The 14102-nt window shown below is 46.7% G+C and overlaps 1 protein-coding gene across 1 annotated transcript in view; it reads left to right on the forward strand.

The window, feature by feature from the left end:
- Positions 1–14102, forward strand: part of LOC139549007 (zinc finger protein neuro-d4-like) — a 49327-nt gene that overhangs the window by 19436 nt on the left and 15789 nt on the right. Inside the window, 5 exon segments of the mRNA XM_071359042.1 lie at positions 25–132; positions 494–621; positions 6197–6292; positions 7638–7716; positions 8183–8314. Of these exon segments, the coding sequence (XP_071215143.1) occupies positions 25–132; positions 494–621; positions 6197–6292; positions 7638–7716; positions 8183–8314 (543 nt within the window).

Raw genomic sequence — 14102 nt, forward strand, 5'->3', positions numbered from 1 at the left:
CCTTTGGCGTTGTTTGGCCCCCAGGTTTGGCCCCGGGACAGTTGTATACTTACCCTGCCCGCTGCTGGCGCAAGAAGAGACGGCTAAACATTCTGGAGGACCCGCGCCTCGGACCCATCGAGTTTAAGATCGGTACGAGACAGACAGGACAACTGGGAAAGGAGGATGAGGGGGGGGGGGGGCGTAGAAGGACAGAGAAAAGCCTCTGTACAGCACAGGAGGCTGGTGGCACCTTAATTGGGGAGGACTGCCTCATGGTAATGGCTGGAGTGGAATATGTGGAACGGTATGAAATACGACAGACACGTGGTTTCCAGGTGTTTGATGCCATTCCATCCGCTCCTTTCCAGACACTGTTATGAGCTGTTGTGTTAGTCTGTCAGGGCAAAGTGATAACTGGGGATGAATTCTAACATGTATTAGTAGGGGGAGTGTTACTGTTATGTGTGTATTGGTGGGGGGATACTAACGTATGGTGTGTGTGTGTGTTCAGACTACGAAGCGTCTCTGAAGAAAGAGGGGGGCTTGCCGGAGGGGCCGGTGTTGGAATCACTGCTCAGTGGAGAGACTCTGGACAAGAAGGTGGAGACCAAGGAAGAGGAACCTATGAGCGAGTGCCAGGTAAGAGGAGCTTAGAATCACTCATGGTGGCCCGCACACACACACGCACACGCACACACACACGCACACACGCACACGCACACACACGCAAGTTCTAGTTTCCATCTCCCGCTGACGTGTTCCTCTACATCTTCACCTTGGAGTTGCTGTGTAGTTTATTTCTTCTCCTCCCTCTCTCACTCTTTCTGCCTCTCTTGCTCCCTTTCTCCCTCTCTCTTTTCTCCTCTCTCTCCTTTCTCCTCTCTCCTCTCTTTTCTCTCCTCTCTCTCTCTCTCTCTCTCTTACCTCTCTCCTCTCTCTCTCTTTCCTCTCTCTTTTCTCCTCTCTCCTCTCTCTCTCTCTCCTCTCTCTCTTTCCTCTCTCTTTTCTCCTCTCTCCTCTCTCTCTCTCTCCTCTCTCTCTTTCCTCTCTCCTTTCTCCTCTCTCCTATATCCTCTCTCTCTCTCTCTCTCTCTCTCTCTCTCTCTCTCTCTCTCTCTCTCTCTCTCTCTCTCTCTCTCTCTCTCTCTTTCTCCCTCTCATGGCTCCGTCTGTAGTATCAGTGACTCTGGTTGGCAGTGACACATCCCCTGCATCCATGACACACCCCCACTGGCACAGTTCCTCTCCTCCTCCCCAGATAAAGTGTGTGTTTTGGACAGAGACTGTGTGAGTGTGTGTTTAGGAGGGAGAGAGAGAGAGCGCTGATGTGTGTGTTTCTGAATCTGTGTGTGTGCCTGCTTCCTCTTCCGGATGAGCTGTCATCTCCTCTGTGAGCTCTGTGTCTCCAGTCCCTACCCCACCTGCTCCAGACGAGACAGTCTTCCTTCCCTAAGGTCGACAATTAGCCAATTAGCGCTTCAATAAATGGCCCACACAGCAAGCCCGGGGCTCCGTTGGGGGTAGGCCTCTGACCCTGGGCCTCGCCTAGCTCCTGTACCCAGCAGGAAGCTAACAGAGGAGGGCTTTGGTTTCCTCCTCCATTACAGCTTCTCTCCATATGCTCCTTTTAGAGTTTGTTCTTTTGTCACTTGTGACACTTGTTTTTTTGTCACCTCTCTGTTATTTGTCAAGGATACTTTCACAGGCCCATGTGTTGTACTTTCTATTTGCAGAATATGTTGATACCTTTTGCCGATGAGAGGAAGTGTTTCTTTCACTCCTACATTTTAGGAGTGAATGAATAACAGCATAGTGTTCTCCTGGTCACTAGTAGTTGACATGGAGGGGGGGGGGTTGTGTTTAAAGGAGGGGAGGCCACCCTTACTGGTCTAATTTATTGATTGTCCTGTGCACTTACTTTCTCTGTGTCTCGGTGTCTCTCTGTGTCTCTCTCTGTCTATGTGTCTCTCTCTGTCTCTGTGTCTCTCTCTGTCTCTGTGTCTCTCTCTGTCTATGTGTCTCTCTCTGTCTCTGTGTCTCTCTCTGTCTCTGTGTCTCTCTCTGTCTCTGTGTCTCTCTCTGTCTATGTGTCTCTCTCTGTCTATGTGTCTCTCTCTGTCTATGTGTCTCTCTCTGTCTCTGTGTCTCTCTCTGTCTATGGGTCTCTCTCTGTCTATGTGTCTCTCTCTGTCTATGTGTCTCTCTCTGTCTCTGTGTCTCTCTCTGTCTCTGTGTCTCTCTCTGTCTATGTGTCTCTCTCTGTCTCTGTGTCTCTCTCTGTCTATGGGTCTCTCTCTGTCTATGTGTCTCTCTCTGTCTATGTGTCTCTCTCTGTCTATGGGTCTCTCTCTGTCTATGGGTCTCTCTCTGTCTATGGGTCTTTCTCTGTCTATGGGTCTCTCTCTGTCTCTGTGTCTCTCTCTGTCTCTGTGTCTCTCTCTGTCTATGGGTCTCTCTCTGTCTATGGGTCTCTCTCTGTCTATGGGTCTCTCTCTGTCTATGTGTCTCGGTGTCTCTCTGTGTCTCTCTCTGTCTATGTGTCTCGGTGTCTCTCTGTGTCTCTCTCTGTCTATGGGTCTCTCTCTGTCTATGGGTCTCTCTCTGTCTATGGGTCTCTCTCTGTCTATGTGTCTCTCTCTGTCTATGGGTCTCTCTCTGTCTATGGGTCTCTCTCTGTCTATGGGTCTCTCTCTGTCTATGTGTCTCTCTCTGTCTATGTGTCTCTCTCTGTCTATGTGTCTCTCTCTGTCTATGTGTCTCTCTCTGTCTATGTGTCTCTCTCTGTCTCTGTGTCTCTCTCTGTCTCTGTGTCTCTCTCTGTCTCTGTGTCTCTCTCTGTCTATGGGTCTCTCTCTGTCTATGGGTCTCTCTCTGTCTATGTGTCTCTCTCTGTCTATGGGTCTCTCTCTGTCTATGTGTCTCTCTCTGTCTATGTGTCTCTCTCTGTCTATGGGTCTCTCTCTGTCTATGTGTCTCTCTCTGTCTATGGGTCTCTCTCTGTCTATGGGTCTCTCTCTGTCTATGGGTCTCTCTCTGTCTATGGGTCTCTCTCTGTCTATGGGTCTCTCTCTGGGTCTCTCTCTGTCTATGGGTCTCTCTCTGTCTATGTGTCTCTCTCTGTCTCTGGGTCTCTCTCTGTCTCTGGGTCTCTCTCTGTCTATGGGTCTCTCTCTGTCTATGGGTCTCTCTCTGTCTATGGGTCTCTCTCTGTCTATGGGTCTCTCTCTGTCTATGGGTCTCTCTCTGGGTCTCTCTCTGTCTATGTGTCTCTCTCTGTCTATGTGTCTCTCTCTGTCTCTGGGTCTCTCTCTGTCTCTGGGTCTCTCTCTGTCTATGGGTCTCTCTCTGTCTATGGGTCTCTCTCTGTCTCTGTGTCTCTCTCTGTCTCTGAGTCTCTCTCTGTCTATGGGTCTCTCTCTGTCTATGTGTCTCTCTCTGTCTCTGTGTCTCTCTCTGTCTATGTGTCTCTCTCTGTCTATGGGTATCTCTCTGTCTATGTGTCTCTCTCCGTCTATGGGTCTCTCTCTGTCTATGGGTCTCTCTCTGTCTATGTGTATCTCTCTGTCTATGGGTCTCTCTCTGTCTATGGGTCTCTCTCTGTCTATGTGTCTCTCTCTGTCTATGTGTCTCTCTCTGTCTATGTGTCTCTCTCTGTCTATGTGTCTCTTTCTGTCTATGGGTCTCTCTCTGTCTATGTGTCTCTCTCTGTCTATGGGTCTCTCTCTGTCTATGGGTCTCTCTCTGTCTATGTGTCTCTCTCTGTCTATGTGTCTCTCTCTGTCTATGTGTCTCTCTCTGTCTATGTGTCTCTCTCTGTCTATGTGTCTCTCTCTGTCTATGTGTCTCTCTCTGTCTATGGGTCTCTCTCTGTCTATGTCTTTCTCTGTCTATGGGTCTCTCTCTGTCTATGGGTCTCTCTCTGTCTATGGGTCTCTCTCTGTCTATGTGTCTCTCTCTGTCTATGGGTCTCTCTCTGTCTATGGGTCTCTCTCTGTCTATGGGTCTCTCTCTGTCTATGTCTCTCTCTGTCTATGGGTCTCTCTCTGTCTATGTGTCTCTCTCTGTCTATGTGTCTCTCTCTGTCTATGGGTCTCTCTCTGTCTATGTCTCTCTCTGTCTATGGGTCTCTCTCTGTCTATGTGTCTCTCTCTGTCTATGGGTCTCTCTCTGTCTATGTGTCTCTCTCTGTCTATGTGTCTCTCTCTGTCTATGGGTCTCTCTCTGTCTATGTCTTTCTCTGTCTATGGGTCTCTCTCTGTCTATGTCTCTCTCTGTCTATGGGTCTCTCTCTGTCTATGTGTCTCTCTCTGTCTATGGGTCTCTCTCTGTCTATGTGTCTCTCTCTGTCTATGTGTCTCTCTCTGTCTATGGGTCTCTCTCTGTCTATGTCTTTCTCTGTCTATGGGTCTCTCTCTGTCTATGGGTCTCTCTCTGTCTATGTGTCTCTCTCTGTCTATGGGTCTCTCTCTGTCTATGGGTCTCTCTCTGTCTATGTCTCTCTCTGTCTATGGGTCTCTCTCTGTCTATGTGTCTCTCTCTGTCTATGTGTCTCTCTCTGTCTATGTGTCTCTCTCTGTCTATGGGTCTCTCTCTGTCTATGTCTCTCTCTGTCTATGGGTCTCTCTCTGTCTATGTGTCTCTCTCTGTCTATGGGTCTCTCTCTGTCTATGTGTCTCTCTCTGTCTATGTGTCTCTCTCTGTCTATGGGTCTCTCTCTGTCTATGTCTTTCTCTGTCTATGGGTCTCTCTCTGTCTATGGGTCTCTCTCTGTCTATGGGTCTCTCTCTGTCTATGGGTCTCTCTCTGTCTATGTGTCTCTCTCTGTCTATGGGTCTCTCTCTGTCTATGGGTCTCTCTCTGTCTATGGGTCTCTCTCTGTCTATGGGTCTCTCTCTGTCTATGTGTCTCTCTCTGTCTATGTGTCTCTCTCTGTCTATGTGTCTCTCTCTGTCTATGTGTCTCTCTCTGTCTATGGGTCTCTCTCTGTCTATGGGTCTCTCTCTGTCTATGGGTCTCTCTCTGTCTATGTCTTTCTCTGTCTATGGGTCTCTCTCTGTCTATGGGTCTCTCTCTGTCTATGGGTCTCTCTCTGTCTATGGGTCTCTCTCTGTCTATGGGTCTCTCTCTGTCTATGGGTCTCTCTCTGTCTATGGGTCTCTCTCTGTCTATGTGTCTCTCTCTGTCTATGTGTCTCTCTCTGTCTATGGGTCTCTCTCTGTCTATGGGTCTCTCTCTGTCTATGTCTCTCTCTGTCTATGGGTCTCTCTCTGTCTATGGGTCTCTCTCTGTCTATGTGTCTCTCTCTGTCTATGTGTCTCTCTCTGTCTATGGGTCTCTCTCTGTCTATGTCTTTCTCTGTCTATGGGTCTCTCTCTGTCTATGGGTCTCTCTCTGTCTATGGGTCTCTCTCTGTCTATGGGTCTCTCTCTGTCTATGTGTCTCTCTCTGTCTATGTGTCTCTCTCTGTCTATGGGTCTCTCTCTGTCTATGTCTCTCTCTGTCTATGGGTCTCTCTCTGTCTATGTGTCTCTCTCTGTCTATGTGTCTCTCTCTGTCTATGTGTCTCTCTCTGTCTATGTGTCTCTTTCTGACTCTGTGTCTCTTTCTGACTGTGTCTCTCTCTGTCTCGGTGTCTCTCTCTGTCTCAGTGTCTTTCTCTCAGTCTATCTCTCTGTATCTCTATCTCTCGCTCTGTATCGCTCTCTCTCGCTCTCTCTGTATCTCTCTCTCTCTCTGTATCTCTCTCTCTCTCTGTATCTCTCTCTCGCTCTGTGTATCTCTCTCTTTCTCTCTCTCTCTGTGTATCTCTCTCTCTCTGTGTATCTCTCTCTCTCTCTGTATCTCTCTCTCGCTCTGTATCTCTCTCTCGCTCTGTGTATCTCTTTCTCTCTCTCTCTCTGTATCTCTCTCTCTCTCTCTCTCTCTCTCTCTCTATGTATCTCTCTCTCTCTCTATGTATCTCTCTCTATGTATCGCTCTCTCTCTGTGTATCTCTCTATTTGTTTTTGTCCCATGTATGACGTGGTCCCTGTTTTATTGTACTGTTATCCAGTTGCAGCACCAGGAATTCACTTCGGTAGCTGCACGTTCTTTACTGGGGGGCTAGTGGAGGTGCTAGACTTATTTTGAGGGTGCTTCAGCACCGGCAAGCCCCTCCCCGGAGCTCCCCCCTGCTGGTATCTCCTCTGATGTTCTGGTGTGTCTTCTGCTTCAGAAGCTGCTGGTCGGTGATTTCCCCCATGAACTGGAAGCGGAGGAGATGGAAGAGGACGTCCCCAAACGCAAGAACCGCAAGAACCGCGAAGGACGGGTAAGACAAGTGAAACACACAGGAAGATACAGCCATCTACTGTACCTGTATGCTGTCACTGCATAGGGCAACATGTTCCTCTCGCAAATACACAAGTGCTATGAGTTAATGCACCGTAACATTTGACATAAATGGGAGATCTGAAACTTCCGCTTCCAATTGCATTGCATGTAGTGTGTATCCATGTGTATACCAAACCTGATTCAACTAAACTTCCTTCTCACATTTTGCTCATATTGTAATTTCACTCCTCCTGTCTATTTGAAATGTTACTGTATTTGAAATGTTACTGTATTTGAAATGTTACTGTATTTGAAATGTTACTGTATTTGAACTGTTACTTGAATTTCACTCATCCTCTCTTTTCTCTTTCAACTTCCCATTAACACTTTGCTATTTATCAAGAGAAGTAACTTTTAGAAAAAACATTTAATGGAGGTTAAACAGCCGGTCAGCTGATCCATCGCCCTGAATGAGACAGTTACAGGCTTCCTCCCTCCATCCAGTTCCCTTCACATTTCAGAGAGCTAGCTGACTCTCTTGTCTAGTACGTAGGACCCACTGCGAGTTATGCAAACTCCAGCCTCTCAAGTGGTGCTATCAATTCCTCATGGAAGCCCTCTCTCTCCTCCTGCTGTACTGAGATGGTGAGAGGGAAGCATCGGCAGCTCCTTAGTCCATTCTAGCTCCTCTCCTCTGCTCTGGCTGGCTCTCTTCTCTCCTCTTCTGTTCTCTTCTCCTTCCGGCTCCTCTCTCCTGCCCGCTCCTCTTCTCTCAGGCTGTCAGCGGTACAGTAGCAGCCGTGCACTAACTACCAAGAAGCCATCACCCCCCCCCCCCCCCCCTCTCAGCTGTAAAGATAATACACATATGCATTCATATCGCAGTTCCCTATACTCAATTCGTACATTTTGGGAGGGAGGGTGGGAACAAGTCATTATTGCAAGTGTATTAGTAGTGTATGAATTGTCGTGTGGGCATTAGATACAGGACATTGTATGCACAGTATTTCGACATGCAGTGAGTTATCAGATCACGTACGTGGACGCATTCTAAATAACTCTTATTAGACGAGAAAGGCGTCTCTCTCTCTCTCCGTCCTGTGTGAAGCCTCGCTGCAGGCTGTAAGACTGTATCTGTCATCCAAACAGCTATGTTGTTAATTGGAGCTTGAAGTTCCCTGGTAGGTGTCATCAACCCCGCCTGTCTGAGGAAAGAGTGATTAGAGTGAGGGGGGGGGGGGGGCACCTGTTAAAGTAGCAGATGATTATGGTGTGTAAGAGTATTGTGTGAGTGTATGTGTGTGTGTGTGAACTCCGTTCACCCGTCTGTGTTCTCGCTGCAGGCCTGTGGTGTAGGGGGTATGAAGAAGAGACAAGAACTCAGCTCCATTGAGGACAGGGACAAGCCGTACGTCTGTGACAGTGAGTATCACGCACGCACGCACGCACGCACACACACACACACACACACACCATGTCTAAGAGCCATAGACAACATTCTTACTGCAGCCTAAACTACGCTGGCAAGCATATGGCTGCTGTCTCGACTCTACACAAAGCAAGCAATTCTCTCACTGCCAATGTTATGAGGACAACTCCTCTAGTGGGAATGAGAGCGCTGTTAAGGCTGCTAGAACAACAAGCGTTTAACGGGAACACTATAGAGCAATATATAGAGCAATATTCAAACTGAAACGGCGACATGGCATTAGCTCGTGATGGATACAGCATGCATTCATTGTGAGTGTATCTATTTTCAGTGGCGCACGATGGAATTCACTCATCTTTTACTGATAGATGTGGTATAAGTATGTTATGCTGATTGTATTGGGCTACATTTAGTTATGTCTCTTGATTTTGTGCTCGTGTGTGTGTGTGTGTGTTCCAGTCTGTGGGAAGCGCTATAAAAACCGCCCGGGCCTGAGCTACCACTACACTCACACACACCTAGCGGACGAGGAGGGAGAGGAGGACTCTGAGCGACACACCCTGCCCTTCCAGCGCAAGAACAACCACAAGCGTGAGTTCATGTGTTACAGCGTGCTCTATGCTCTACCCTGAGGCTGACTGCTGCACTATGCCATGTGTTACAGCGTGCTCTACGCTCTACCCTGAGGCTGACTGCTGCACTATGCCATGTGTTACAGCGTGCTCTACGCTCTACCCTGAGGCTGACTGCTGCACTATGCCATGTGTTACAGCGTGCTCTACGCTCTACTCTGAAGGCTGACTGCTGCACTATGCCATGTGTTACAGCGTGCTCTACGCTCTACTCTGAAGGCTGACTGCTGCACTATGCCATGTGTTACAGCGTGCTCTACGCTCTACTCTGAAGGCTGACTGCTGCACTATGCCATGTGTTACAGCGTGCTCTACGCTGTACCCTGAGGCTGACTGCTGCACTATGCCATGTGTTACAGCGTGCTCTACGCTCTACCCTGAGGCTGACTGCTGCACTATGCCATGTGTTACAGCGTGCTCTACGCTCTACCCTGAGGCTGGCTGCTGCACTATGCCATGTGTTACAGCGTGGTCCACGCTCTACCCTGAGGCTGACTGCTGCACTATGCCATGTGTTACAGCGTGCTCTACGCTCTACCCTGAGGCTGACTGCTGCACTATGCCATGTGTTACAGTGTGGTCCACGCTCTACCCTGAGGCTGACTGCTGCACTATGTCATGTGTTACAGCGTGGTCCACGCTCTACCCTGAGGCTGACTGCTGCACTATGCCATGTGTTACAGCGTGCTCTACGCTCTACCCTGAGGCTGACTGCTGCACTATGCCATGTGTTACAGCGTGGTCCACGCTCTACCCTGAGGCTGACTGCTGCACTATGCCATGTGTTACAGCGTGCTCTACGCTCTACCCTGAGGCTGACTGCTGCACTATGCCATGTGTTACAGCGTGCTCTACGCTCTACCCTGAGGCTGACTGCTGCACTATGCCATGTGTTACAGCGTGGTCCACGCTCTACCCTGAGGCTGACTGCTGCACTATGCCATGTGTTACAGCGTGCTCTACGCTCTACCCTGAGGCTGACTGCTGCACTATGCCATGTGTTACAGCGTGGTCCACGCTCTACCCTGAGGCTGACTGCTGCACTATGCCATGTGTTACAGCGTGGTCTACGCTCTACCCTGAGGCTGACTGCTGCACTATGCCATGTGTTACAGCGTGGTCCACGCTCTACCCTGAGGCTGGCTGCTGCACTATGCCATGTGTTACAGCGTGGTCCACGCTCTACCCTGAGGCTGACTGCTGCACTATGCCATGTGTTACAGCGTGGTCCACGCTCTACCCTGAGGCTGACTGCTGCACTATGTCATGTACCCTCCGCTCTCATGTCACGTCAGAGCAACCCACGCTAGACGCAGTATCCTACAGGATGTTCAATGTAGTAGCATTTCTGTCTGTCTGCATGCCTGTCTGTGATGCTGTTTGTCTAGCCCGGCCCTGAACTGGACGGTGTTAATTGGCTGAGCAGGGACATTGAGAGGATGTGTGTCGGGGGGGGGGGGGGTTCCCCTCTCTACCCCGGCCCGTCATTTACTGGTCATTTACACTGAGCAAGGTTGCATCCCAAATGGCACTTTGTAGGGAATAGGGTGTCATTTGGGACGCAGACAGAAACACAGCTGTAGTCGTCCCCACATCAATGTCCTTGTAGAAAAATAGCCATTTACCTCCTGGAGTTAATTGGCTGAGTGCTGGTTTAGATTGGCCTGTCTTAGTGGATTGTCCGTCACTGGGTCCGGGTACTGATGCTTGTGTGTTCTGTGTTGTGTCGTGTGTGTGCTGCAGTTTTAGGACTCTGCAGGGTGAAAGAGAAGACATTGGTTGCATTTGAGAGGTTTATTATCCTCTCTTCTCCTCCTGCTACACACACACACACACACACACACACACACACACACACACACACACACACACACACCAATACATGCACAAAACTCAATCCTCTTGTGAAATGAAAATAGAAGCCTATTGTTTGTGTGGGTGTTTCTATCTTATGGTTTTCCCAATATGCTAAGTGTCAAGTTGCAGATGCACCCCCTCCTTTATATTACACCATATATAATCATATTAATATGAATGGTTATAATGGAACAGGTCCATACATTATTCATGTAATATTCTCCCTAAAAGATGGCTAGACTAGAGTCTGTAAGCCTGGTCCAGGCAAAGTTAAAGGAAAACTCCACCCAAAAAACTATATTTTAGTATTTGTTTCATTAGTCCATTGTTGATATAGTCCCAGAATGTTTTGCATGTCCGCCATCAAGTTTTCAAGACATATTTTGAAATGCAGAACTTTCAAAATGCAGAAACCCGAATGGAGTAGAAGATTTGCTGAAATCCAAAGTCTCTTTCTTCTTTTAAATTTAGTTATTTTACCTCCCATCATTCTTTCCCTCTCTCCGTTTCCCATCAGTTTGATGAATGACAGATTATTCCACAAGGAGATGAGATTCTCTCTTTCCCTCTCCTCTCTCTCACAGTTTACCATGCTTTCTTTCCTTTCCTTTCCCTCTTCTCTCTGACTCTCGCTCTCTCTCCATTTCTTTCTCTCTGCTTTTGTCTTATGATTTATCCATTGCTTGTTTTTTTCCTTCATTTTTTCCTATATTTATTTCCATTGCAGGATTTGAAGCCGATTGTTCAAATGAACTGCAGCATAAAAATTCATGGCTGCCTCTCGAAAAAAAAAAATCTTCATAAAGTGACAGAGGCAGGGGGGGTGCGGGCTGGGGCTGGTTTTGGGCATTGATGTGACGGGGGATTGAGGAGGGGGAGAGGAAGGGGAGGAGGGTGGGGTGTTTACTTTAGAGGTCGGCCCTCTGGTGTGCACCTGAAAATTGGTTTTGTGAGCAGAAAGAGTCCAGCCAGTTCTCGTTAAGTCCTCTCGCCAAAACAGATTTGAGATTCCGAGTCTGGTTTATCTGGACGGACAGACGGTCGGAGGAGTGAGAACAGGAGGGGGGATGGAGGGATGGAGGGGTGTAACATGTAATTGAGCCCTTTGAAGGTCAGCGTCCTTTTGTTCCTGTTTTTCTTTTTATATATTTATTTATTTTAAATTCTTTCCCAGTTTCACCTCGCTCACAAAATGGCTTCACTCGCCTTGTGCCGCCACTGTGAGAAGGAATCCTTGTGATCAGCTATAAGGACAAAATTAATTATGTATCAAACCTAAAATGGCGTCTCTTTTTTCTTTCTCTTTTTCTCGCTCTCTCTGTCTGTCTGTCTGTGGGGTAGACTACTATATGTGGAATGAGATCTATGGAGTCTGGTGGTTGGTTCTGTTCCAGCATATTCACATCTGATGAAAGTCCTGCAGTAAGAGAGAGAGCGAGTGGTCTTTTTAATGAGAGTCTGGTGACAGTGACAGTGGAGGGCCTGTGTCACTGTGTCATTGTAGGGACGGCGAACGTTCAGGCAGCTGCACAGACACTATAGAAGCTCCAGTCTAGAGTGCCCAGTTCAATTGTATGTAATTGTTGCAATATTTTGTGAGTGGGCAACATATACTATCATCCAAAATGGACAAGTTGAATTATTTTGCCATATTAAATGACTTTATAATGCACTAATGTGAACAGTTTGTGTTACTACCTTACACAAACTCGCATTTACAATTGAGTGATTTTTACCTCAAATTGTTGATGTTAATATAACAGTTTATGGTCATCAAGATAAAACTAAATCAATTTCTTTAAACAGATTAATACACTGAACAAAAATATAAACACAACATGTAAAGTGTTGGTCCCATGTTTCATGAGCTGAAATAATAAGATCCCGTACGCACAAAAAGCTTATTTCTCTCAAATTTTGTGCACAAATCTGTTAACATCCCTGTTAGTAAACATTTCTTCTTTACCAAGATAATCGATCCATCTGACAGGTGTGGCATATCAAGAAGCTGATTCAACAGCATGATCATTACCCAGGTGCATCTTGTGCTGGGGACAATAGAAGGCCACTAAAATGTGCAGTTTTGTCACACAACACAATGCCACAGATGTCGCATGCTGACTGCAGGAATGTCCACCAGAGCTGTTGCCAGATAATTGAACGTTCATTTCTCTACCATAAGCCGCATTCAATGTCGTTTTAGAACATTTGGCAGTACATCCAACCGGCATGACAACCGCAGACCATGTGTAACCACGCCAGCCCAGGACCTCCATATCTGGCTTCTTCACCTGCGGGATCATCTGAGACCAGCCACCTGAACAGCTGATAAAACTGAAGAGTATTTCTGTCTGTAATAAAGCCATTTTGTAGGGAAAAACTCATTCTGATTGGCTGGGCCTGGCTCCCAAGTGGGTGAGCCTATGCCCTCCCAGGTCCACCCATGGCTGCACTCCTGCCCAGTCATGTGAAATCCATAGATTAGGGCCTAATTAATTTATTCCAATTGACTGATTTCCTCATATGAACTGTAACTCAGTAAAATCGTTGAAATTGTTGCATGTTTCGTTTTATGTTTTTGATCAGTGTATATTTGGTACCATTGATTTACTCATACGCACCTGTCCGTCACATTATTTAAAACGCAGTTGTGAAATTCAAACTCAAATGGCAAGGGAAAATGGGGGCGCTCTCTTTATAAAATCCGCCGGCCACAAACAAATACGTGGATTTGACATTCAAGCTATCACTCAAAGAGCCCTGTATCTATTTAGAGCCAAATACATTTGAACTGAGTTTTTCATGGAGAGATGATTCAGGGAAATTATCCAATCAAAAAAGTGTTGTATTTCCTTCTGCTTATTGTCCAGCTACTGTAAACATTGTACCACAAGGAAGTGAGTTGATAAAACCAGGTTCTCATCCATCGACAGGTATATCTAGTATACCCAGAGCACAAATGGCACATGTAGTGGCAGTGAATTGTCCCAGTACCATTGATTTCCATACAATATTGACGTGAGTGATTCATCTGCGCACGCTATTGATTACAGTAGAACAAGCTAATCAATTTTAGTCTGGAATGACCGCTTGGTAAATTTGATGAAGTTAAGGTACTAATTTAGCAATATACAAGTTATCTGAACACGTGTGTGTGTGTGTGTGGGGGGGGGGGTAATTGTATGTATTAGTCTTCAACATATCACAACTTTTTTCAGCATATTGATTATGAATTTATTTTGACTTTTAAAACCGGCCTTTTGACACTCGGCTATATACAGTTGAAGTCGGAAGTTTACATACACCTGAGCCAAATACATTTGAACTGAGTTTTTCACAATTCCTGACATTTAATCCTAGTAAAAATTCCCTGTCTTAGGTCAGTTAAGATCACCACTTTATTTTAAGAATGTGAAATGTCAGAATAATAGTAGAGAGAATGATTTATTTCAGCTTTTATTTCTTTCATCACATTCCCAGTGGGTCAGAAGTTTACATACACTTAATTAGTATTTGGTAGCATTGCCTTTAAATTGTTTAACTTGGGTCAAATGTTTCGGGTAGCCTTTCACCAGCTTCCCAGTTGGGTGAATTTTGGCCCATTCCTCCTGACAGAGATGGTGTAACTGAGTCAGGTTTGCAGGCTTCCTTGCTCACACACGCTTTTCAGTTCTGCCCACAAATTTTCTATAGGATTGAGGTCAGGCTTTGTGATGGCCACTCCAATACTGTGACTTTGTTGTCCTTAAGCCATTTTGTCACAACTTTGGAAGTATGGTGGGGTCATTGTCCATTTGGAAGACCCATTTGCGACCAAGCTTTAACTTCCTGACTGATGTCTTGAGATGTTGCTTCAATATATCCACATGATATTCCTTCCACATATTTTG

This window comes from Salvelinus alpinus, chromosome 22 (genome assembly GCF_045679555.1).
Source record: "Salvelinus alpinus chromosome 22, SLU_Salpinus.1, whole genome shotgun sequence".
NCBI classification, from domain to species: domain Eukaryota; kingdom Metazoa; phylum Chordata; class Actinopteri; order Salmoniformes; family Salmonidae; genus Salvelinus; species Salvelinus alpinus.